At 42.4% G+C, this 26,110-nt stretch overlaps 1 protein-coding gene across 5 annotated transcripts in view; it reads right to left on the bottom strand.

Annotated features, from left to right (window-relative positions):
- ppfia4 (PTPRF interacting protein alpha 4) overlaps nt 1-26,110 on the bottom strand; it is a 76,093-nt gene that overhangs the window by 26,136 nt on the left and 23,847 nt on the right. Inside the window, exon 1 of one of the 5 annotated variants that reach the window (XM_085775853.1) lies at nt 13,413-13,611. The exons of the other annotated variants lie outside the window; for them this stretch is intronic. Within the exon in view, the coding sequence (XP_085631979.1) occupies nt 13,413-13,475 (63 nt within the window). The 5' untranslated portion in view covers nt 13,476-13,611. Of the gene's footprint in view, nt 1-13,412; nt 13,612-26,110 lie in introns of those variants that run through there. 5 annotated transcript variants of the gene reach the window in all.

Below are 26,110 nucleotides of genomic sequence, written 5' to 3'. Positions count from 1 at the left end.
CACAGAGGAGGCTGAGGAGAAGATGCTGTGCACCTGAGATAAGAGGTGAATCTGTGCAGGTGGAAACCTCACAACAAACCAGGCACCAAAGTGACACTGTGTTATCTGATCTGCGTATAAACACAACCCTGGCTGAGCCACTCTGCCCACCCCAGAGCATTACTGCTTTGCTTTAGCAGCAAATATAAAACACCACATAGACATGTGCCTGGTGACATAAAAATGTAGGTTTTCCATTAAAGGTACATTGTGTAGGAATTGCTCCCATCTAGCGTTGCGGTTGTAAATCGCAAGCAACTCAATCGTATTTTTCAGGCTGCATTCACGTGAAATTGGGCAGACGGCAGACGGACGACAGCCACTGCAGGTAACGGCATAAACAAGCCTCTATGTAAACAAGTGGTCCGTCAGCACGAGGCAAAACAATACACATGACAATATGTTGTCATGGCGATGTGGTATTGTTGTTTTATTGGCTTTCTTTCGACTTCTGTGACTAAAATGACATCTGGTTTGTTACCGACAGCCGTCTGCCCGACTGCAGGTGAATGCAGCATCAATGTAACGCTCCATTCCTCCTCACTGCGTTACCACAGTGACTTTTCACAGACGCCACCTCGACCTGAGCCGACAGCTCCGGTGTCTCCGCTGAGTTTCCGTGGTTTCCTACCGTCACGCTGCCACTGAACGTAAAAACATGGCGACACCACATGGCAGCCAGCACCGAGCTTACCCGCTCCATGTAGATATGAATGATATGAACGGCTAATTCAGAGCTGAAAGGAACACAATGTCCCTTTAACATCCATATGAATATAATTTACTTATTTATTTGAAAGGGACAATACACATTAATGAACATAAGTATGTGTATAAAAATGTAAATGTGTCGGAGTTAGCAAGCCTGCTAATTTACATCCGCAGTCCGGCAGGTAATAAGCAAACAGAGAGAGGAATAAGAGGTAGAGTTAAGAAAAAAAAAATACACAAAGAGTTAAACAGTGATTCACATCATATAAACATTCATACGTATACATAAAGTGCAGTAATGTCAGCATGAGTTCTATAAAGTGCCGGGTATAAACTGCCAGTTTTTAAAGTGCAAGTGCAAATGAGGCTGGATGGATTGGATGGATGGAGCATATCTTCATGAGAAGTTCTGATGAAAACGAAACCTTCCATTACACTGAGTGAAAAGTAAATACAAATGTGTCATCCCTCTCTCTGACAATGAAACACATCCATCTGTCGGTGATGACACAAGGACTTTTCTCTCTTTATTAACCAGAGGACACATTATCCAGAATGAATTCTTAGCTCTGAGAAAAATGCATTCCACTCAAGAGCAATTTGATTTATTGATGTTCATTATTCACGCCGCTCCTCAATGTTGACAGAAGGCTATGCACTTCACTGAAGCTTTTAAGCCCTTTGTAGCGCTGCAGATGTCCTTTTATAGCCGGGTTTGAACAACTCGTCTCCATGAATGACTGCTAGTTGGACCACAGTGGTTTCTGGTTGGTTGGGATCCACTCAGTGTGTCAGAAATGGCATGTTCGAGGCAATTTTCCGCCACTTTGTGCAGACCGGTAGCACAGCACAGAGTGCAGATGCAGCTCTGGGATGTTACCCACCGCCTGGTCAGTATCGCACGGTAACAGCATGTTTTTAACAACGAGAGCAATGACACACATCCTGCAGTTTGAGGGTTATAACCCACCCAACATGATAATTTAGTCGTACTGTACATCCTCATGTCAGCTGAGAAACAACTTAAAAGATGGTTCAACTTTCAGGGAAAACTCTGGATCTGGACTATATTTGAATAAGTGTATAGATATATTTTTATATTTAAATGAATCATGTCAATCACAACTGTATAGATATATATATTTTTATATTTCAATGAATCATGTTAATCACAGCTGTATAGATTATATATTTTTTTACATTCAAAGAATCATGTCCAACCCTCCTGTAACTATGTAAATGTACTTCTTCTGTTATCTACTGGTCCTCTGTCTTTATGGACTTTTTATGTTAATTGTTGTATTGTTTTGGGGACTACGGATGTAATCTAGCACATGTGCTAAATCCAGTGTATTTACTGTGGGTAGCCTACTCTGTACTCACTGTCCATTAATACGCATTGTCCCGACTAAATAAACAAATAAAGTAAAGTAAAGAAGACCAACTGCATCACAGTGGTTCCTTCAAAATGCAGCAGAGAAAGCAGCCTTTTTTTCCTAGGAAATGGACAGAGAGTCGGCTTGTTCGTGGCCAAACCTTCACAGAAAATGAATTTCTAGAAAACAACGCCAACACTTACTGAGGCATGCGCCTGACAGACCCACACCTAACATGATCATTCAGTCGTACTATACTGTACGTCCTCATGTCAGCTGAGAAAACACTGAAGAGAAAGGTTCAACTTTCTAGAAAAAACAAAATTTGAGCGTTACAGTAGCTGAGAAGAAAGACACCTGTCTGTGTGGTAAGTAAGACGACAGTGGTTGTGACACTCAAGACTTATTGTTAAAATAAAAAGTAAAAAACATCTTCAGATATTGTCTCTGCACCCTTTTTCTGTCTTTCTGTGCATCGATTGCACACTACTGTACTACTGTACTTCCCATACTGCATTGTGGGATAATGAGTCCACTAGGGTCTAATTATTCTCACTATACATTTAGACAGCTCTGCAAAATGGCAAACTCCCTATAGTGGACTATATAGGGAGCAGTGAATGATATCGGACATACAGTAGTTGGCCACTCGTTAGCTTAGCATAAACATTACATTACACTATAAGCCTGCACTGTCCATAGCTAAAAAATAATCCAACTGCTGGTACAATCATAAATCTTTGTAGTAATTACGTTATATTTGTTTAAAGGGATAGTTCAACATTTTGGCAAATTGGCCCATAGCCATAATCCCTATACTGTAGTTTTAGGAGACGTTCGTTACCTTTAATTGTCGGTGCAAGCTATTTTTAGAACGGCGCAGCAGAGCCGCGAGCTGCTCAGAGCTATGCTATGGAGGATCATGGGATTTCTTGGTTTCCCTCATCAAACTCATCAAATACACAACCCAAGCAACTCCAAAACGCTCTGGTGGGCAAGTTGTGACCTGCACATTCACCACGCTATGAGATAATAACAGAACGTTACCAGACAGAGTTGTTTTAGAGGTAAATTCAGACGGCTCTGCTCCACCGTTCTAAAAATAGCTTGCACTGACAATTAAAGGTAACAAACCTACTGCTAAAAATATAGGATTATGGCAATGGGCCAATTTGCCAAAATGTTGAACTATCCCTTTAACTGGGTTTAATCTTCCTATGCTATGCTAAGCTAACAAAGACACATATCTGACCTCATCATTAGCCTGTTATTGTCCATAGGTTCACAGTTTGTTGTCAGTGCAGAAGTTACAGTGTCTTTACAGTTGAGTGTGCGAGTGTATTACTTCATGTAGTTTCACAGCTTCACATCATCCAAGACAGCAGCATCACCTTTTCACAGCTCCACAAACAACCACATATTGCAAATTTGATGGACATTTTATGTTCTTTTGGTGCTGTAAAGAGACGGCTCCATTAACTTTAATAGTTTGGGAGAAGCTCGTGATGGATCTGCAGCGGGTTTCTGCTGTGTGTTTGATTTTTACGGTAAATAAACTTTAATGGCATTTCACCTGGCAATCTTTCATCTTTCATTTTTTTGGGGGTGAACAAGTTCTTTAAAATCACAGCAGTCGAAGGTCTGTTACGACTTCAATTTTGCAAAAAAAAAAAAAAAAAAAAAGAGAGTGCAGGTCTTGAAGTGGATCGCCACACAACAATAATAGACTATTTAAAATGCAATGCAAAGGATGGATGGATATCTAAAACCTGTCAACAAACACAACCAAACAGCTGTGAAAGGTTTTTAGAAATCGATAATGTCTGATTTCTTTTTTTTTTTTTTGCTGAAAATGACAAACTTCACCTGCTGAAGGATTTTAAAGTCTCCACATCCGCTCCTTCTCAGATGAATCATCATCACTGTGTAAACTGATGCTCACACTTTGTCTCTTCGCATCACAGAAGGAAAAGTCCTTGATTTTGTCCTTCTTAAGCAACTGATATTACAAGATCTGTCTTTCTTCTATCTGAGCAGTGTCCTCTCGCTCACGACATGAGGTCATCTCCTGGTCTCCCAGTCCCGTCCCTTAATCCACTTGTTCATATGATTTTCTGTTTCTGTTCCTCTTGTCTGCGGCTGATTAGATTTACATAACACGAAAGGCGAGAACCGGCCACTGACTCACACAGTTTCTGCTGGAAGTTTATTCTTCTTATTATTATTATCTGTAGTTGTTGTGGAGCAGAGATTGGGTGGATATTTGTTTACTGGAGTGTATACTTCTGTGTGAGTCTCTCTCTGTGTGTGTGCTTGTGTGTGTTTATGTGTTGTTTAAACATCTCTTGGTGCTTTGTTGGCATTTCCCGTGAGCTTGGCGTGAGTCCAAACCAATACCCAGAGGCAAATGCTCTGCTTGTCTTAAACAAACACACACACACACACACACACACACACACACACACACACACACACACACACACACACACACACACACACACACACACACACACACACACACACACAGATACACATACAGATACACATACAGATACACATACACACACAGTTGCGGTACTCCCTACAGCCATGACACTGCACTCTTGGTCTTGCATTTGTCACTGATGACCCAAACACAGGATCAGACTAAGAGATGCTTCTTTAAAGTTGAAATAAGGAAAGCTGCACAGTGGAGCAGTGCATGTTGGGTTTATCTGGCTGAGAATCCCAATACAAGTGGTTTAAATTATAATGAATATTCACGTCTAATCCTCCAAATGATCTGAAAATATATTCGGACAAAATGATTCACATCCCCTGTAAGATCATACTGTAGTATTAGCAGCTTTAACGAGTTTTGCATCCTACAGAGACTATATTTTAGGACCAACTGCATCACAGTGGCTCGGTTTGGCTCCTTCTTGTGCGTGTTAGTACTGCAAAAAAAAAAAAAACTCCAACACCAACCCTCACTGAAGCAGACAGCTGACACATGAACACCCAACAACGGTACAACTGTAAAATACCAAGAGCATTAAAACCTCAAGTTCTTTGTGAAAAAAAAGTTTTGTGTTGTGTTGTCAAGGTTGCTTAGTGACAGGAGCCGTGCTTTGCGATGCAACTGTGCACAGCAGGTGAACAACTACACCTTCATAAACCAGCTGCTCCAAACGCTGCACACAGTTTATATGACACAAGTAGAAACTGATGTGATGGATCAAAACTCAGAGATGAAGGCGGATGAACTCACAAGGTAGAAGTACCATCTTGAAGTAGATTTCTTTTTTTTTTATGATCCTGATGTTATACATCAAATTAAAATGTGTTAAACTCAATATAACCTGCTGTCTTGTTTTATGCAGCCAACTCATCTCCTGCAGCTTTCATGACACAGAAACCCTAACTTACAAACACATGGAAATTGGTTTAAAAAACACTGCAAACATTTGTTTTTAAAATGACAAGCTGAGCACTGCAGGAGCTCAGAGTGGATATCTCTTAGCTCGACAAATAATGGATCTTAGTGGGGGAACTGAAATTTTTTACAGCTCTAAAATGATTGTCTGTGTTGTGACAGGTACTGCGTAATGATGTGGACTGCTGCTACACTATGTGGACGGGATACTATATTAAAGCAGAACACACTCACGCTGAGAGCACTGAGTGGTCAAAAAATGGTTCTATCCATCAAATAATGAGAAAATAAAGACGAACGAAGAACAAAGTGTTGATCTTGTCCATCAGGCTGGGAAAGAGAAGGAGCGATGAGAGGAAAGAAAAAAAGGGGGTGGGTGGGGGGAGATGGGTCAGCTTGTTCATTTTACTTTCCCTTATTCCACAGGGGTGCATCACCACCACCAACAGACAGGAGCTCAGCCAAATCCACCAACAGATGTTTTAGCTCACTGTCTCTTTCAATCATGGCAAAAAGGCTCAACAGGCCACCTCCAGTGCTCTTCACTTTATCTCTTCATCCCGTCCCCCCCTTTTTGTCTCCTAGGAGCTCTGTCTGTCTGCACGCTGCACCCTGCACATCCACACTCAAAGAAATTACAAAGAAATAAGACAATGAAAACGTAACAGAGCAGAGAGCGCCATTAAGGATGTCACGATTATAGATTTTCTCGGTGCGATTATTGTCAGAGAAATAATCACGGTATTACGATTATCATGATTATTATGCATTAATTAATTTCACAACACTATGAATATGTAAAATCAAATATAGTCTAAATATTTACACAAAATATTTAAGTATCTATTAATGTAGGATCAATTAATCATGCCCAAGGGGATGTGTTTGAAATATTTAAGTCATTAATTGTCATCGATACCAAATGTTTAACTTTATTTTAATCGTGTTTTTTTTTATTACAAATGACACGCTAACATTTAAATTCCTACCAATTCAATGTTACTTTAGGTAAATGGACCAGTATCTGTGCATTTACCTTTACTTTGGTGCACATCTGCCAATACGGTTCCAACATAATCTTTTTTGGAAAGTGACGGTATTTAGGAATCTTTACGATTAATTAATCGTGGCGTTTAATACCACGATTAATTGTGAAAACAAGTAATCGTGACATCCCTAAGCGCCATATATAAAATATAACTCATCGCTGTCTTGACAAAATAAAACTTTTTCCTGTTTAATTTCTAATAAAAGTCTCTGACACCTCACAGCTTCAACTAACTGCTCCTGCTTTTGTTCTCTCTGACACACATACATGTGCTATCACAGTGTGCACTACTGTATGCAATGTTAACACTCAACCCCCCCTCTCCCCTTCCCCACCAAAAAACCATCTGAGCTTTGAAAATCCCAGGATGTTTATTCAACTTCACACAACAGTCAGATACAGACGCAGCTCTTTGACAACACAACCTCGACATCTGTCAGAGAGTATATCATATAGAGCGGAAAAGAAGGTTCTGGGCGTCTGGAGGAAGGAACGCTGCTCTTCTGCCTCCAACCACAATGTGAGATAGCAAGTGGTTACCAAACACTGCTGAGCCCAGACATTGTAAAGGGATTTCTCCCCTTCGCTTCCTTAAGCAGTTTGGGATTAAAGGATGAAAAAAATGCACTGTGGGTGTGAGTGTGTGTGTGTGTGTGTGCGCAGAGAGAGCAGGAGAGAGATTGGAGTGCAGTCGGATATATAAAAAAAAAAAGAGCTGAAAAATTGTACATTCAATCTCTTGCTCTCTCTATAACACACACACACACACCACACAAGCTACACACACACAATCCAAAAAATATAAGGTTTATACTGAGTGTGCTTATCCGTCTGCACTCGTTTCTCTCTCTCTCTCTGTGTGAGTGTGTGTGTGTGTGTGTGTGTGTGTGTGGTGTGGTGTGGTGTGGTGGGGTGTTTGGCTGTGAATTTGTGATCTGCACAGAGGTCAGCACTGTGGAGAGTTAACCTTCACCACACACCTGAACTGTGTCTGAAATCGCCCCCTCGCTCGCTCGTTCCCTGGTCAATAGACGATAAAGCTCCAGTCTGTAATTAAGTAGCAAATGCAGCAAATGACGTGCGGTCCCAAGGTGGAAGACAAAGACAAGTATATACTGTAGGAAGGAGCGCATTTGTACTTTTTAATCCCCTTCTGATAATGTGCCTTGTGGCATTCATTGCTTAAATTTTAAAGGGATAGTTCAACATTTTTGTCAAATTGGCCCATTGCCATAGTCTTAGGAGTAGGTTCGTTACCTTTAATTGTCGGTGCAAGCTATTTTTAGAACGGCGGAGCAGAGCCGCGAGCTGCTCAGAGCTACGCTATGGAGGCTAATGGGATTTCTTGGTTTCCCTCATCAAACTCATCAAATACACAATCCAACAACTCCAAAACGCTCTGGTGGACAAGTTGCAACCTGCACATTCACCACGCTATGAGATAATAACAGAACGTTGCGAGACAGAGTTGTTTTAGAGGGAAATTCATGCAAAACTGCTGATGTACTGTACATTCCCGTCGGGGGCAGTTTTTTGGCAAGCAACTCCGTCTCGTAACGTTGTGTTATTATCTTATAGCGTGGTGAATGTGTAGGTCACAACTTGTCCACCAGAGCGTTTTGGAGTTGTTGGATTGTGTATTTGATGAGTTTGATGAGGGAAACCAAGAAATCCCATGAGCCTCTGTAGCGTAGCTCTGAGCAGCTCACGGCTCTGCTCCGCTGTTCTAAAAATAGTTTGCACCGACATTTAAAGGTAACGAACCTACTGCTATGACTATAGGGATTATGGCAATGGGCCAATTTGCCAAAATGTTGAACTATCCCTTTAAACACAGAATGGATGAACCTCTGTGTGTGTGTGTGGGGGAAATTAGTGTATATGTGTGTACTGTACGTAAGGTGCTGCTGCATTTATCACCGCTGACGTGACCATTAGTTTTCAGTTTGCCACTTATTTGCTGCTTGTTATTCAGCAGTAAATCTGTGGCTGAGGACCCGATGAACGCAGATAGCAGCCCTCCTCCATTCATCAGCACCACCACTGCCAACAGCATTCATTCTTATACTTTCAACACTTTTTAAAAGCTCCAGTGTATGGAAAACCAGTCTGTATGTTCTCTGCAAATGTGCTTGAGCCTTCACAAGATAAAACTATTGTTCATGAGACCAAAATCACCACTGACTCGCTCCTAATTTGGGAGAACAAACCCACTCACAGTCAACCTCATAAACCGAATAACATCTTTTAAAACTTTTTTAGAGACGTGTGACTCAAGTTTTGTAGTTTTTCTTAAAATACTGTCATAAATAGAGGAGTGACAGCCTGCCCACCGGCCAACGCCAAGCAGTCCTACACATCCACTTCTGAGACTGATCATTATCTGGAACTGCACCAACTCATAAATATCAACTCCATAAATACGTCTGATATTTTTTGCACCACCTCCTCCGGTTTGGTGCTAATTGGTGCTGCACCCATTCAACCCACCCACCCGCCCACCTAGCGTCCTACCCAGCTGAGTGGCATCCTGGCTATATAATCATTTATATGAATGAATCAGCCTCACAGTGCTGGTGCACACACTGGTTTGGCTCTCTCTCTCTAGATTTTGGAGCTACAGCACAGAAAAGAAAGAACAGATTGTGCCGTGACAGAGTTAATGCATTTAACAGTTGAGAGGAAAACTAAAAAAAAAAAAAGTAACGCTACACATTTATAGAGTGCACTCAAAAAAGCACCACTGCTGCAACCACTCAGTGACGGTAACAAGTCCACTTCAAGCAGTGTCATTTTTACAGTGCCCATCACGTGACCTGCAGCATCCCAAAACCCGAGGTTTTGCTCTTGCAGCCTCGAGGCTCCGAAGACTCAGAGACACAGAGGAAGGCACGGGGACAATGTCACTTATAGGACGACTGAGGGGAGAAGCGACAACACAGTTAGAGTGTAGATCGTCCTCTAAGTGAATGAGCGTTTAGCTGAATGGATCAAATCCTCTCCCACTGACTGAGTTATAACAAAAACAGCTATTTGCGAATGCATCTGTATTTTTCACTTCATTTTATATTCTCCCTTCCTCAGTTGTGTAGTCGTTAAGTGTAACTGCAATGCAACCAGACACTCTCCTGTGTTCTGAATACAATATCTACTCCCTCTCTCTCTTTGCCGCTCAGTTCCCTTTCACAACAGCTCTATTTGCCATTTCACAACTGTTTCCTGCAGCTTTTTTCAAAGGTTGGGAGGAAAAAGCGATGGAAAAATAGTTTACAACAAACAAATACAGTGGCATTTACACACAGCAATGTCAAACAACCATTGGAATGCATCAAATAGTACAAACAGGCATGGTGGATTCTGTTTTTTTTTTTTTTTTAAAGATTTCATGCAGTAGGCATCACCCCGCCGCCAACTTTATAGCAACAGCACCTCTGCCGTGCGTGGGTAGATTAACAAGACAGGAGAGTGAAGCCAAAACAAATATAAATCAATGTCACCCAGAGCACAGAGAGCGGTGACTCGGAGCGTCGTCCCTGTGAGCGTCAGTCGGTGGGAGGAGACGAGGAAAAAGAGGAAAATAAGTGACTAAGCAAGAAAAGGAGACGAGGATGAAAGTGTAAACATGACTATTAAAACTCATTCACACGTAGTGTGATTCACGGGGGCAGGCAGGGGCGTGATGCAGCGTTTACAGCTCAAGAGGAGCATCATCATCATCATCACCAAAGTGCAGCAGCAGTCACATCGCGTTTTACATCTTGAGGAAGAGAAACACATCCTCAGCTAAATTAAATTCTGCTGCATTCATGCGTTAGTTGGGAGCTCTGTGTTTACAGATATCAGATTGAATATGACGACTCAGAAAAACTTGATCGGATGAATCCTGCGTTGTTTCTTGAATACAGAAGACTGTGCTGCTTCGGTGCAGTCAATAATATCACTTTATCAGTTTTGCTATTCCTGTTTTCTGCCTCTGTTGTTCAGAAATAATGATGCAGAGGTCAGTTTCTAAGGCAGGAGATATTACAGGCACTGATCAATTTTGAGATTTTGGTCTATTTTTTTTCCTTAACATGTATTCTCTCAGAAAAGTCAAAAGAAATGGTAGAAAATCCACATTAAGGTGGTTATTTTACTACTAAATTCGCCAAAAGTTAATATGCTACTGTGACATACTGTGCTGTGCCTGTTGTCTGACCCATGTCATGTCAGGTATCATTGTAAAGCTCTCTCTCTCCTGAACAAGGCTCCAAAAACTGTCATTTCCTTTGTATCCGCAACCAATCGTAAAAGTACGATTTACATTAACAATCTGTGGAATTTTACAGTACAAGTCTTTAAAGGCCATTTTCTCAAAATGAGTTTTTCCTCAGACTCTGAGCCCAAAATCTCCACTTCAGCAGCACTTACAGACACCAAACCTTCCAGTTTTATTCCTGTCTATATTCTGAAGGTTTTTACAAAGGGGATTGTTGATATATCATTCAAAGCCTGATTTATACAACGTTTTATTCCTAAAAACAAAAAGGCAAAATTGGATTTTTTAGGGCTGGTGACAATTTTCTCATTTGCAAAGTGATAAAAAGAGATATACAAAATCCCCTCTGTAAAAACTTCTGATTCTAATATGTCAACAAAATAAAACAAGAATTTTGAAAGGGGCTTTATCCATTGTTCAGATTTCAGTTCTGGAAATGTATGCAAATTAGCGCATATTTCATTAGATATTGCCTCATTTACATATTTAAACATAAAATTTGACAAAACTTGTAATACAAAAAATATTTGTCTTAATGTAAGTGATAAACTTGGGAAGTTTCATGGTGATATCTGTTATTTCAATTTTTTTACCCAATTAACCTGTAGTGTTACAGAGTGGATTAACTGTAAAAGAAACCGTAGAAAGTGTTTATTCCCGTTGATGTGCTGCAAGTTCCTCAACGCAAGTGCAAGATAAGAATCGCTAATGAAGATGAAGCTTGAGGAGTGAAACTACAGGGGTGATGATCTGCTGTGGAGAGGCAGCGATGAGCAGATACACCAGTACAGATGGTGTGTAATGATCGAGCTGCTCTCACTTTGCGTGCACCAAAAGACACTAAATTAACTCGGATGTAAATCTCGGTAATTCACTAAGGAGTGTCACGGTGAAGATGAATGCAGGAGGAGGGGGGGGGGGGGGGCGGAGGGGGACTGGGACTGGAGAATGAGTGAGTCCCCCGGGGGAGACTCGGATATCACAGCTCTGCAACTCTTGACCAGAGAGAGAGAAGGAGGGAGAGAGAGGGAGAGAGGGAGGTAGACTCCAGCTTCCTCTGACTAATCAAAACCAACACACACACATAGCCTACACACGCACATAAATACTCCACATCATCACCACAACAACACCTTGCCTGGGTGTTGGCCCCTAAGTAGGCAGCGGGTAACCTGTTGCCATGGCGCCACCCTGCACACTTCTGCTGTCACCGTGGCAACGGCTCATTAGGAAAGTGAGGTGTTTGAGCGGCACACACACACACACACACACACACACAGGCTACACACAAACTTTGCATGATGAACGTTTCATCCGCACACGCTCTAAAACACAAACGTGCACAAAGCTGTGCAGAGAGATTTGAGGGATCTGCAGCCTGACTGACTGACTGCTGCTCTGGAGGAACAAGTCCAAGATGCAAAACGTGGGACAGGAATTTTAAAAAAGAAAAAGAAGGAGAAAAAAAAGACAATTTATTTTTTCTTTCTTCGTGACAGATGTGTTAAAATTCAACATCTGCATTAAAACTGTGAGTCATGAGCATCAGGGTTGATGATGCCAGGACTGACTGCTGAAGCCGTGCCAACTCTGGACTCACTTCTTCAAATGATCTGATAACCCTCGGTGTAAATACAACTTGCTAAATCCCACCTTTCAGGGGTTTTTACTCACTAAATCCACAGCGTAAGTGAATCTAAAAAAAGGACTCGTAGCCACTTTTCAAAGGATTAGATGAAACCTGGCAGACGCCCAGTAACTCACCACAATCAAAACGTGCATATTAACAGTCATTTAATAGCCCGATCATTGGCCATAAAGTTGATTGACGCAGCAAAAGCACTTTCGCAGCGACAGACAGTCGGGCCACTGACACGTCAGCTCCTTCCGCTTCTCCCAAATATCCCTTTCTTATGGTTCAGCAGGCAAAGAGGTGTCAAATGCCTGCAGGTTTTTCCAACTTTGTCTCCTTTGAAGGCCTGAGCCCAGAATAGCATCCATTCATGTATCCCAGTTTTCTTCATTAGAGCAAAGCAAAAAAACCTGCACCAGGAAAAAAAAAAGGGACAAAGGAAGAGAGGGAGGATGAGAGGGGAGCACTTCCTCTGCTCGGATGAAAGGAGAAGCACAAAGAGTTTGTGTCGCGCATCAGTTGAGTTTGTCTCTCGCAGTGTGTGTGTGTGTGTTGTGACAAACATACGGTGAGTGAAGCACGCACAACAGTCACAGACAAGAGAGAGAATTCCCCAACAGTGCATGATGATGACACATATTAATTCATCTTCTTTATTTCTTCTTGGACAATTGGGAGGTTGAAGCCACATCCACCAGTTGAAAAGCCTCGGTGGAGGGGCTGAACCGATATGCAATTTGCAACAAAACGAAGGAGCAGGAGGAGGAAGAGGAGGAGGAAGGAGGAGGAAGGAGGTGGAGAAAAGGCCGTATCTCAGAGTCATCCGCGCTGAAATCAATACTCAAGGCAAGGACATGTGGAGACTGCAGAGAAAAGCTGTTTGAGCCGGAGAGACAATCACTCACAAAATCTGCACAGGTGCTACTACCTACCTGGTACATGTAGGTGTTAAAGAGGATCCCATTCTGAAGATGGATCTTCACTGTTGGGTTCATGGTGGAGGCTAAACATATCAGATGCCTGAGACAGACCCCCCCACGACAAGAGAGACAGATGCAAGAGGAGGGGGGAGGAGGAGGGTGGTGTGGAGGTGAGAAGAGGAGGCGAGCTCCTCTGAGTCCCGGTCGACAGCGAGTGTAGCAGCCGGGCTGCATGAGACTCTGCTGCTGCTGCTGCTGCTGCTGCTGCTGCTGCTGCTGCTCCCGGTGCCCTCCCTGTGCCGGGACAACAGCACGCCGATAGTCAGCCTGCTCCAACTACAGAACAAGCCGAGGACGGACGGACGGGGCTGGGGAAGGGAGAGGGGTAAGGAGGGGGGGGAGGGAGGGAGGGAGGGGAGGGAAGGAGGGACGGAGAGAGACAGAAAGAGGGAGTAGAGAGATAGATAAACGGGGACAGGCAGGCAGGGCGGCGGGGGTAAACATGTATGTTCTTGGTGGGAGAAGGAGACAGAAGTGATGAGGATGGATGGATGGATGGATGGAGGAGGAGGAGGAGGAGGCAGAGAGAAAGAAAGAGCGGCCGATAGAGGAAGGAGGAAGGAGGAAGGAGGAGGAGGAGGAGGAGGAGGAAGAGGAGGAGGAGGAGGAGGCAGGGTTTAGACCAGGACTGCTGGGGGCTCTGGCCACCTGTTCTCTGTTGCACACACACACACATTAACACACAGACACACACACACGCTTGCATAGGGACATGAAAGTTGAGGCACCGTGAGGAAGTTTTTAAGTCACATTTGGAACTAATGCCAAGAATTAGCATGAAATGAAACGCTCTATTTCCCCCTAATAAAACCTCCCGTCACTGCTTACTCAACACAAATTCAACAGACCCATTTTTTTTTTTTCCTCCAGCCTGACACTGTGCGTGCCGATTCTTTCTATTTATAAATGGCAGCCTGCTTCGTCCCTCCTCTCTCAGTGGGATCTTCACAGTGCAGGCACTCGACGTCTACTGTAGGCTACTGTAACAAATATTACATATATTTACTTGTGACACTGTCTAATCTGCAAAATTTCCAATTTTGACATTTTACATCAAAGTGATGTAGAAATCTAACATGTTGCACAAACTCACATAATCACAATCTCATCCCACACTCTGCCTATTTACATTACAATTATGATTATGTGTCAAAGTCAATTTATTCATGACAGGAAGCAGCACACAGCCCAAAAAAAGCAGCTGTATAATATCTTCTGTGACTTTTGTGAAGAGCTTTTCCAAGTTTGAGAAAATTCCTCTTGTCATGTCACCTGAATAATCTGCCGGTTTGAACCTGAGAATGAGACGTTTGAACAGAAAAACCTGCTGCACAAACAGAGGGGACATGACGAGAGAAATGTGCATTAACCAGGTAGGAAGGGTTTAACAAAAGAGAAATGTTGACCTATTAGTCTCTTCTCTTTTTGATTATTAGTCCTTTCTCTCTCACCTTGTCCTTTCAGTTCAATTTTAACTCAACGACAAATGAGATGAGTCGAGAATCTCTTTTACCGATGTCAGGAAGGTTTTATGAACTTTCTTCCTTTACATTTTATTGATTTTGTCAAAATATTTTCCAAATCCACATGAAGTAATAGCAGCAGCTGTGTGATACCACTTCTGTAAAAAATAGTAGGCTACTGCATCATATTCTTGTATTTAGTTGCATGTCTGTGTCTGAGCCACTAGGAATAAACCCACAGTTTGTATGTGAGGCCACAAACTTGGCTGATAAAGTTAATTCTGATTCCAATTTTCAGATAAATCAACACTAAAATTGCTTAGTGTCTATTAGGGATGTACAATAACTTTTCCCCCACCAATACGATAACTGATAACTTTCTGCTTCTCATAACCAAGGGCGATATATCCACACCTGAGATGTACTAATGCGTAAAGATGAATTTAACATTATAGCTCTGCCTCTCACTTAACAAAATAATATAACTAACTGACATCTACTGTGATCACAACAAAAACAGCAACAGTTATCACTCTTCAGAAATCATTTTGAATAATTTGTTATTGTTTCAATCAACTGAAAAGGCAATGTTGGCTAATCATAATTGGCTCTTGTAATGTCATTATCGGACTTCTCTGTGTATTTTGGCTGAAATCTATCAGCCAATATTGGGCCGATAATTATCTGTACTGACAGTTAGAAAATGTATCATGTGTCCCTAGTGTCTATTAGTTTAAACTGATTTGATTGATCATTAATCTCACTGACTGTCCATGCTCTCCTCTACTTAACTCTCATCCCATTATGGTCTCGTGCTCCATCACACACTCATGTTCAATCAGTAAAACGAAACTAAAGGACTAACATGTTCATTACAGCTGTTGGGAGTGGCAACACATATAAATATGGAAACAGAGAGAGAGAGAGAGAGTGAAAATGGTTCCCGACTAAGTTGCTTCCACCTGGTTGTCAGGGAAACAAGGGGTTCACAGGAGACGGGAGATGAATGAGTGAGACAGACGAGTCTATGCACACATCAAAACATCCTTGAGTGGTTGTGGTGACTTCCACCATTAACTGACAGCAGCTTGTTGCAGGCTGGTGGTAACCACTCAGTAGCCACACACATGGTTGGTCACTGCTGCTGACTGGGTTAGTGGGGACACAGGGCCCCCTACTGGCAGCAGCAGGTACTCACAAATAAAACCAGAGTGACACATCAAGTCATGTAAGGATGAATTTCCGTGCATATACAGAGAGAACGTGTGCATAAAGAGGACAGATATGCTCTGGAGTAGCAAAAGTTTTAAATAAAAACCTGATTGTTGTGACATTTTCATGATTTAGAAGAAGAGGAGAAGGAGAAGCATGAAAAACAAGAGTGACAAGAGAAGCCAGTAGTAATTCATGTATGGTGATAACTTCTCAGCCTTGACATCAGCGGGATGCGGCTCCTTTCCATAGTTTTATAGTCGGAGACAGAGACACACACACGAAACACAAAACAAAAACATAAACATCCAAAGAGACGTTAAAGCACACAGACACAAACAGACACCATGAGGCTTTCACATGCACATCAGCAGAGCAGAGTGCTGACAAAAACACAGGAGGCTTGACACATTTGAAACTCCATTTTCTGCAGGAGAATTCACAGAAGTGGGAGAGCTCTGACAGCCGCTCTCTCTACCTGAGCCTCTCTCCTCCGGCTGCTGCCTAACTACACCTGATTACTTCTTTCACACTCTCTACACTCCATCTCCTCCATGCTCGCACTCTCTTATTCTTTTTTCTCTGTCTTTGCTCTCCCTACTCTCTCTCCTCCTCCTCTTTTTTTTTCTCCTATTTTTTTTTCTTATCTCGGCTGAACCTTACCTCGACGGAGAGCAGCCATTTTACATCAGAATATAATATGGAGCAGAGGGCACCCCAACATTGAACCAGCACTGGGTTTAGTTTTCAGAACAGAGTTAACACCTGAACCGTAAAACCAAACCAGACATTTCTACAAAAAAACAACTGTAAATGCTGAATTAGTTTCCATTATTACTGTAATGCACTATAATCCGCTTATGGTGCTGAGATATATAATGAAAAAACATCTTTAATTACAAACCCTAAGCCTTTGTTTTGTCTTACTGTAATCTGGTCTTTTGCTCCCTCTGTATTGATTATCTTTCAACGCAACTGTCTTTTTAATCGATAATCAAAAGAATAATTGGCATTTTGGGAAATACACTTTCATTTTTTTTCTAATGTAGAGTTAAATGAGATGAACACCACCACGCTCCATGTGTGATGTATGAAAACTATAAAGCTACAGCCAGCAGCAGCCAGTGAAGCGCTGCTAAAGCTCACTAATTAACAGTGCTACACAGACTATTTCTTGGCCAGGACCCATAACTTCCTGTAGTCTGGGCTGGTTGCCTGGCAACTGCCTCCAGAAAAGAGATAGTCCAGCACATAATCCTCCCATAAAAACAGCAAGTTTAGCTATGTGTTTTCACATGATTTCAGTTATTTTGTCGAGTTGCAGGTAAAACACGTTGAATAGCGTCATAGGTGTTCGGTTGTACAGCATGTGGCCACAGTTTGTTTGTGAGCTTTGGACGGAGCCACGTTGGTTGTTTCCAACTGTTTCCAGTCTTTATGCTAAGCTACGCTAAGATAATCAGCTGCTAACTGTAGCTTCATTCGTTTTTTTTGGCGAGATACGAGAGTGGCATCAATCTGCTCGTCTAACTCCGCCAGGGAACAAAATCTTATTTCCCAAAACAAAATTATTAACTATTCATCACTTTACATTGAGTTAAAATATGAACTTTAAAAAGGAGCAGGAGGGAGGGATATGCTTCTAAGTTTTGCCTGCTGAGCTGAACTGGGATTTTAGCAAGTCATTAAAGTAAGAGCTGTAAAACTGACTGGAACAAAACAGTGAAATGACACCTTTGTTTATGCACACACTGCTGTTTCTGCACCCGGCCATCCACACTTCAGACACAATCATCGCTCTGGGAAGACTTATCCTTCTAGATTGCCACCTTCCTCATCTCCTCATCCTCCTGCTCTCTTCATTTGTTTTTTTTTTTCTTTCTTTCTTCAGTCTCCTCTCTTGTCACCTCCTCCTCCCTCCTCCTGTCCCTGCCTGAAGCACCTGTGTCAGCTCTGTCTCTCTCTCCTGCTGTCCTCATCACTCACTTGGAGAGCGCGGCTTACATCCTCTCCATGTCTCCTTCACTGTGTCCTCTTTCAAGCTCCAGGTCAGTCCAAACGGAGGCCTATTACTATCACAATGCGCACAATCGCTGCAGACAACAGATGCACTTCAAGCTGTTTGTGTACACATTCACATCTGAGCTCAACATGAAGCTCTAACTAATGGGGAAATGTTTTTTTTTTCTGTCTATCTATATTGCATCCTTGCATCTTCATAAAATTAAATCAATCACATTTCACTTACCCCCCCCCAAAAAAAAGATGAAGCCAATCTAAAAGCAAAGGTAAAACAAACACCTTCTACATACAAACACACTGAAAAACCACACAAAACCAACACACATACTCCAGAGACCACACAAACACACACACGTTCAGTCCACCCCAGCTGCTCTGTTGCTCAGATGAAAGTGTATCGTGGTTCTAGAGGAAAGCAAGTGGATGCATCAAACACAGCTGTATTAATATTAATCTTCATACTCGGAGTAAATAAACTGCTCCAAGGGTACGCCCAGCATAATTTGCAATAATCTCCTCTCTTCCCCATCCTTCATGTGGCTAAAAATGGCTGTGAGTAATGAGGAGCCTAGGTGTTGTGTGTGTTTGTGCGTGTTTGTGGAGGTCAGGAACGCTGCTCTTGCCCTTCACAGGGCACAAACTGCAGTGGCAGGGTGTAACTCTACACCACTGTGAGTGTGTGTGTGTGTGTGTGTGTGTGTGTGTGTGTGCATGCATGTGTGTATGCCTACAGTAAGCCCCCACAATAACTAACTGTAATGACAGAGGCACGACAAGCGCCTCTCTCATGGTGCCTGGAAGTGAAGTGTCACGCCTCTGACCTGTCCTTTACTCTGTCTTAGACTGAAATAAAAAATAAAAAAACACAGATGGAAACATGGAGTGTGGCAACAAATACAAAACCACCATCAGTGCTCAGCTGGGATGTGACTAAAATATCAAATCCCAACATTTCTCACATCACTGAGAGGCGTAAAATCGTATATTCAAGGTAGACTTCTAACACAAATAACAATAATAGTTATAATAAACTCTGTTTGTACAGCACCTTTCATAACAAAGGTGCTTCTTACCGATAAGAATAAAATAACAAGTGAGCTAGTTAACCTCCAAGTAAAGGTTGAAATATATCGATACGGTCCTTGGTCCACCCTACAAGGTTAAAGGATTAAAGCATCCACTGCTCCGTGAGCTTAAAGGCTTTGCCTGGTACAGGACGGACAACAAACAGGTAGAAAAAAACACCTTTCATTTAGCATCAGTGCTTATGGAGTATGACACTGTACCTGTTTCAAAATTCATACATGGTGTGCACCATGTATTTCATTTTTGTATTCCACACGTCATAGAACTGCAATACCCTTATGTCAGGTAAACATAGATTTCATGTGCAAGTGTTGCATGTATGTGATTTTTACTGTGTGTCAGAAGAAAAGTGCAAGGATTCAGTTCTCATTAATGGGAAAGATTGACATTAAATAACAATGAAAATGTGATAAGTGTGTATTAGGCCTGATTTGTACACTAATAAAGCTCTGGTGCAGCAAGCCCACAGGAAATTAAGGAAATAAAAAATAAGCTCCACAGCTAATAGTAGCTACTCACACTATGGTGAAAAGTTGGAAGTTTTATTTCAGCTTTGTTTTACTACGTATATCCACAAATACACACAAGTATTTCAAAGACATAGCCTACTTTTTCGCATTTCAGGTATTAGAATAGTTCCTATAGAGCTGCTGTTTGCTGTGAAAATTTAGGCTACTTCCACGCTGTCTCCACTGGAAAGTCGTGAGGAAGAGGAGTGGGAGAGACAGACACACAGAGAGAGAGAGAGACACAGAAAGAATAGCATGAATGACTTCCTGTCACGCAGCTTCCTAAAATACCTATCTTTTCATTTGATAGCTCAGACACACACACACATGCACACGTATGCACGCACGCACACACACACGCCTATACTTTCTATGCTAAACTGTGCAGAGATCCGATCATGCACACATGCATATAATATTATGAAAATATATAATCAATAGGCCAGATAAATGTCTATCTGTCTATCTGACAGACAATAGTGCCATGACAATAGTGTAGAACTAATAGAACCTCAGACTGTGACATCACACTCTATAAAGAACGTGGAGCTTTGACACCTTGTAAAAGTAGTGACCTGCTGTTTGTTCATTAGAGGCCACAACAGGAAGTCACACAAACCAAACCAGAAGACTAAGAAGAAGTAGTACGGACACCGAGCCACAGAAACAGAAACACAACACAAGGAAATTCGGAGAGTTGATGAAGCAGAACACTTCTCCTGAAACAGCAGCTGATGGACGCTCAGTTATAGCAGCGTATGTGTCACTGCAGGCTGGCAGCCGCTCAGACAAAAGATTATCAACCTGACGGCCCAGCTGGAGCAGAAGGAGCAAAGCGTCAGGATGAAGGCTCCTACAGAGAGAGAGGGAGAAGGAGACATCTCTGAGCTGACTGCAGCTGCAGAAAGCTGAGGCTGGAGAAGAAGAGCAGCATCAGAAGATCCAGGTTATGAAAAAGAAAAGGTCACCATGGATCTCGGCATCAAACAGAAGGAGCAGGTCACTCAAGATGAAGAAGGTCATCCAGCGTGTTCCCTACAAACCTGAGGTCACAGTCAGATCTGAATCCGCACAGGATGAGGAGGCGGAGAAGGTCAAACTCCAATCCGCAGAACCTCCACTCCTGCCAAGGAGAAGAAAGCTCCCAGAAGCAGCAGACCAGACCAAGATCAGGAGGCTGCAGAAACCCTGAGGACAGAATAGAAGTTCCTCTCAGAGAGATCCAGCAGCTCAGAGGGAAGCTGGCTGCTCCTGAGGTCACAGACCGAGACAGAGAAGGTTGAGCTTCATAAAGAGGCAAAAATCCATCAGCTGAAAAAAGATCTGCTGCTGAAGACCTCGACCGAAGCCTTAGGGGAGATGATGCTTTTGTTTCAGCAGTGGTGTCCTCCATCATGGCCTTCAAAGTCAAGAAGATGGACCAAAGGAAGGTAACAATACTGGGAATTGAATATGCAATAGGGTTAAAAAAAAGTTTTACATGCTCTAAACTGATACTGAGAATTCATCAATGTGTCTGCACTAAACGTGTAAAGAAGATGTTGTGGAAACCTGCACTATGGGGATTTATGATATTATTATTACCCCATGAAAAGCTGTGAATGACACATATTCTGTAATTATTCATGATGGTGGATGCTGTGCCAGTGCTATAGAGGGGCGCTGTGTCAATACACAGATTTCACACAAAAATGCATTTTTGTGAGACATGAGGACATTTGGAGGGATTGAGTTTTTACTCAACCTTTATTTTCGTTGTGTTTTTGCATGTTCTTGTATTTTGTCAACCACTGATGGATACTTTGTTCAGGAGAGGAGCTTCTTTCATTGAGAACGGAGCAGGTCTGGAGGACGGACACCAGCCTGTTCCAGCTGAGATGAAGAGGAGTTTTCATGGTTGTCGATCGTGCTGCTTGTGCAAAGGTTAAAGGCTTGGAAGTGGAGATACAGTAGGCTAGCTATGTACTATTGGTCCTTTCTGCCGTCAGTCATCATGGGAAATATCAACTCTCTGCCCAACAAGAGTGGAGATGAGCTGGATATTCTGGTGAGGTGGACATGTTTTCGAACCATAACAATACTTGTATACATCCCATCCATGGCAACTGCTGGAGTTCTATCAATGAAGTCGTTGCTAGGATACAGAGTAAACATTCTGAAGCATTTTTAAAGGGACAGTGTGTAATATCTGTCAAGGTTTATTGGCAAAATCTGAATATAGCTACAACCAATGAATAGCCTATATCTGTGTAAGTGTATAATCGCTATAAAATAAAATCAGTTTGGTTTTCATAGGCTTATAATTCTTCTTTTATATAGCAATGGTCTTGCTTAGAGAGTGTGGCCATCTTGCGCCACCATGTTTGTACAGAATGGAAAATCCAGCCAACAGGAGGCACACAGACACACACAGATGGGATCGTTGTAAAGGCTGAAGTGTCCCGCTTTCATTAAAAAAAAATTACGTCGCTCTCATTGTCCATTCCGGAAATAGACCCGAAAGAGTAGCTACAACGACACCCCTGGTATCGCTGCTGATGCCGGATTGTTTTCTGACCAGAGGGTCAAGATTCTGAAAAATCTTAATGTGTGTGGTGTGTTGTGTTTGGAATATCGCAGCACACCACACACAATACGATCAAAACTGTTAAATCACAGATTTTTTATCTTCATGTGTGGGGTCTCTCACAGATAATAAATCGGTTGAGATTTATAAAATCTTTATGTGTGTGGCAGGCTTTAATTTAATCAGAAAATAGAACAGAGGGGAATTCGTTGCGACGTGCTTGTGTTTTTCCTCATAGACCGTCTTTGTTTTCATCCATATCCGCGGTGTCTGCCGTAAACTAAAAGAAGGGGGGAAGTGCGCATGTGCGTCTGGAACGGATCGTGTTCCGGGTACGGATCGGGCACTGACAGGCTCCTCCAAATGCAGCCTGCAAATGCGTCCTCCTTTCCCCTGCATTCGGAGGATGCACCGCTACTATCCTTCGCGGCCTCCCGTATCCCAAGGTGCTTTGCACACCGTTGTTGTTATTAGCAACCTAGCCGCTAGCTATCGAACGGAGCAGCTCTGTGCTGTAGCCACGGTAACCCGGCTCTGCGGCCGGCTCAGAGGCGCAGTCGCCCGTTGAGCCGGGCTCTGCTGGCCGCACAGGTGAGGAGTGGAGGCAAAGCATCTGACTCAAATAATAATAAAGCTATGAAAACATATCACTCTGCTCTTTATTTTCTATTCACTTAATAGCCTAGCCCCCTGGCTGCTGTTCAATTGTTTGTTTATTAGTATATTAATGATAACTGCCCGTGTATTTATTCTACTTATTAAAAAAAAAAAAAAGTGAGGGGCGGAGAAGCGGAAGAGCCGTTGCAGGCGCCACTTTCAAATGTTTAACGTTACGCTGTTGTTTACGTTCGGCCGTTGTTTACATTCGGATGCAATCAGGAAATGCTCCGAAGGCTAGACCGTCTCATTTACCGACGGTTGATGCGGCCGACGGAGGAGCCTCCGAAGCCGTTGCCTCCGGAGACCGCGTAGGCTGGGTCCTCCGAAGGCTGCAGCCCCTGAATTGAGACACACTGCATGTTTCAAGAGTTTCACGTTCATAAATAAACAATAGAATTATTGAATAGATAAATAATAGAATCTGAATGTTAGATGTCACTGTTTTCCCCTCATTTTACACACTGGATAGCCTCGTAAACCAGCCTCTCGCGGAAATGCATTGCATTTCATTTCTCGGGAGAGTCTGGCCTCATCCCCCCTCTAAGTGTTTGGGGTGGGCGGGAGCTGGGCGGGAGTAGTAGCAAAGACGGTTTAATATCTTTGGTAGTAGCGTTGACAGACAACCCCATTCAGCCAATCAGCAAGTTGGTGTAGTGACGGGGCTTTGCACCAGTCAGCTGGTTTACGAGGCTACTTTAAGGAGACTTCAGTCATGTTTCACTGATGGACTCACCAGAGACGTGGTGGATAGATTCCCTTTGGGGATTAAAAATGTAATTGTATTGTATCGAAACACTTCTGTGTTCTCCAAATTAGTAGTATCCACAAGTTTCCAAACGTCATCTATGGTCAAAACCGGAAGCCAGTTTTGCATTTCCGGTGGAATTGTACGTTTACGTTTCCATGGTTTTCATTCGTTGTCATAGTTGCGGTAAACGCATGGATCTATTAACGCTGGCTTTTAACACGGATGTCAATTTGTGTGATATCCATTGTTAAAAGCTGGTGTTATGATCCATGCGTTTTACAGATTTTCATTGAAAAAAAAAAAATCCATGCATTTACCACTACCGAAACCATGGAAACGTAAACAGAAAATTCCACCGGAAGAGCAAAACCGGCTTACGTTTCTGACGTTTGGAAAAAGGTGGATACAATAATAATAATACAATAGTTCTCATGATACAAAATGTCCATTTGGTGTCGTTTGTGTTCATATAAACCATAAAAACCAACAACACACAGACACACAAATGTTTAATATGCAATGTAATGCTGTGTGCTGAAAGTTTATTGTGTGATAGCTACAAGTTTAATTCCTCCTGGCCAGTAGAACTCACACTCCCTGCTCTCGCTCCAACCTTCCGTTTTACTGGTTGCCAGTTACAGCAGTAGCTAAAGTCCTAATGCTGTTGCCACAGAGATCATTCCATGCCGACGTTGCCAATGTAACCAGATGTAAATATTTATATATTTCGAACCCACCAAAATTTATTAAACAATTATTTATATACTATTTTTAAAAAATTCAGTAAAATTAATACATTTATTCTGCACCCCTCTAGACATTCTGTGGATGTATTATTATTTTTTAAAATTAATCCTTTCGATAAAAAAGTTGTAGCTATAACCTTTAAATACAGTATTTCCTCTGATTCTTTAGAGATGTGGACAACAGGATACATATGACTCTGCCACCAGCTTAGGATGGACATACATAGGCTACTCCACACATACGCACAACAACAGCAACACTCAGCTCTTTAAAAAATGATTTGCCTTTAATCTGGTCCGCACCATGATGGCTGTGGTATAAATCATCACTGTATGTGTGTGTGTGTGTGCATGTGTGCATGTGTGCATGTGTGCATGTGTGTGTGCATGTTTGTGTGCACACATCCATCACAAGGCCCTGGATGATTTATTTATGAAATGTGATTTTTCTTTCTGGAGCTCTCTCTCTCTCCAGCCTTGAAACTCAAGCTCACACGCTCATTCACTCAGTCACCGGCTCACACACACACACACACACACACACACACACACGCTGGTCACTCTCAATCATACTTTGCTGTTTTGTTGATGTACAGTATTTGCGCTTGCAAGAAAATGATTTTGTTTATTTTGGGATATGAGGATTTAAATCTTGTGTGTGTGTAATGTGCACATGCTCAGGAGGAATGGGGTCATTTACTTTGTGTGTATGTGTGTGTGTGTATTTGAGCCTATATTGTGTATGCGCGCCTGTGTGTGTGTGTGTATTTCAGCCTATATTGTGTATGCGCGCCTGTGTGTGTGTGTGTATATATGGTTACTGTGGCAGCCCCTTATTTCCCCATCGGTTTAATCCCTGACAAAGTACCATTCCCTCTCCTTATGACTCACACACAGTGGCAGTTCATTTTCACTGAGGATACAAACACTCTTTATGCCACTTTGTGTGTGTGTGTGTGTCTGTGTGCGTGTGTGTCTGTGTGCATGTGCGTGTGTTTTCATGTATTTCCACACTAACAGTAATTGACAGTAGCGTAACAATTACTGCATATTGTTCTGCAACACACTCTTCGAGGCCAGTGGGTGAAAAAATGGAGGCGAGTCGAGGAAATATTTATGCGGATGGGTGTGGTGTGGATTGCGTGAGTAACTTCTCTGCCACTTTGTGTGTGCGCGTGTGTGTCTTTGTGCGTTATATGTGTGCGTATGTGAAGTGAAGCCAGTCACACTGAGTGACTTGAGTGAGCTAATCTGTTTCTGGGGCTCTATAAATATTGTAGATGCCATGGTGCCTGCAGTAGACCTTCTCAGTGAGCTACTGTATGATGTCATCCTGGCACACCTCTAAACACACAGCTGTGCTGCCAAGGCCTGATATCCATGGCAACGCTGGGGTGTGGTAGGTATGGGATGCAGAGCCCACGGCTGCTCAACAAAATCCATGAAAGCAGCTCAAACACTAACATCTCCAAACATCTCTATTTCCTCCTGTATCATTCATTTCATTGATTTCCCCTTTTTTCTTTTTTACCAATAAATTAATAAAAAGTGAATTGATAAGTAATTCCTCAAGCTGAAATACCAACTTTTCTCTGTCTTCTTTGATAACTTTATGGCATTTTACAGAAACAATGAACT

This window comes from Trachurus japonicus, chromosome 5 (assembly GCF_045865225.1).
Source record: "Trachurus japonicus isolate A0001 chromosome 5, Traja_1.0".
NCBI classification, from domain to species: Eukaryota; Metazoa; Chordata; class Actinopteri; order Carangiformes; family Carangidae; genus Trachurus; species Trachurus japonicus.
The sequence above is the reverse complement of the archived record's forward strand: the minus strand, read 5'-3'. Positions and strand labels throughout refer to the sequence as shown.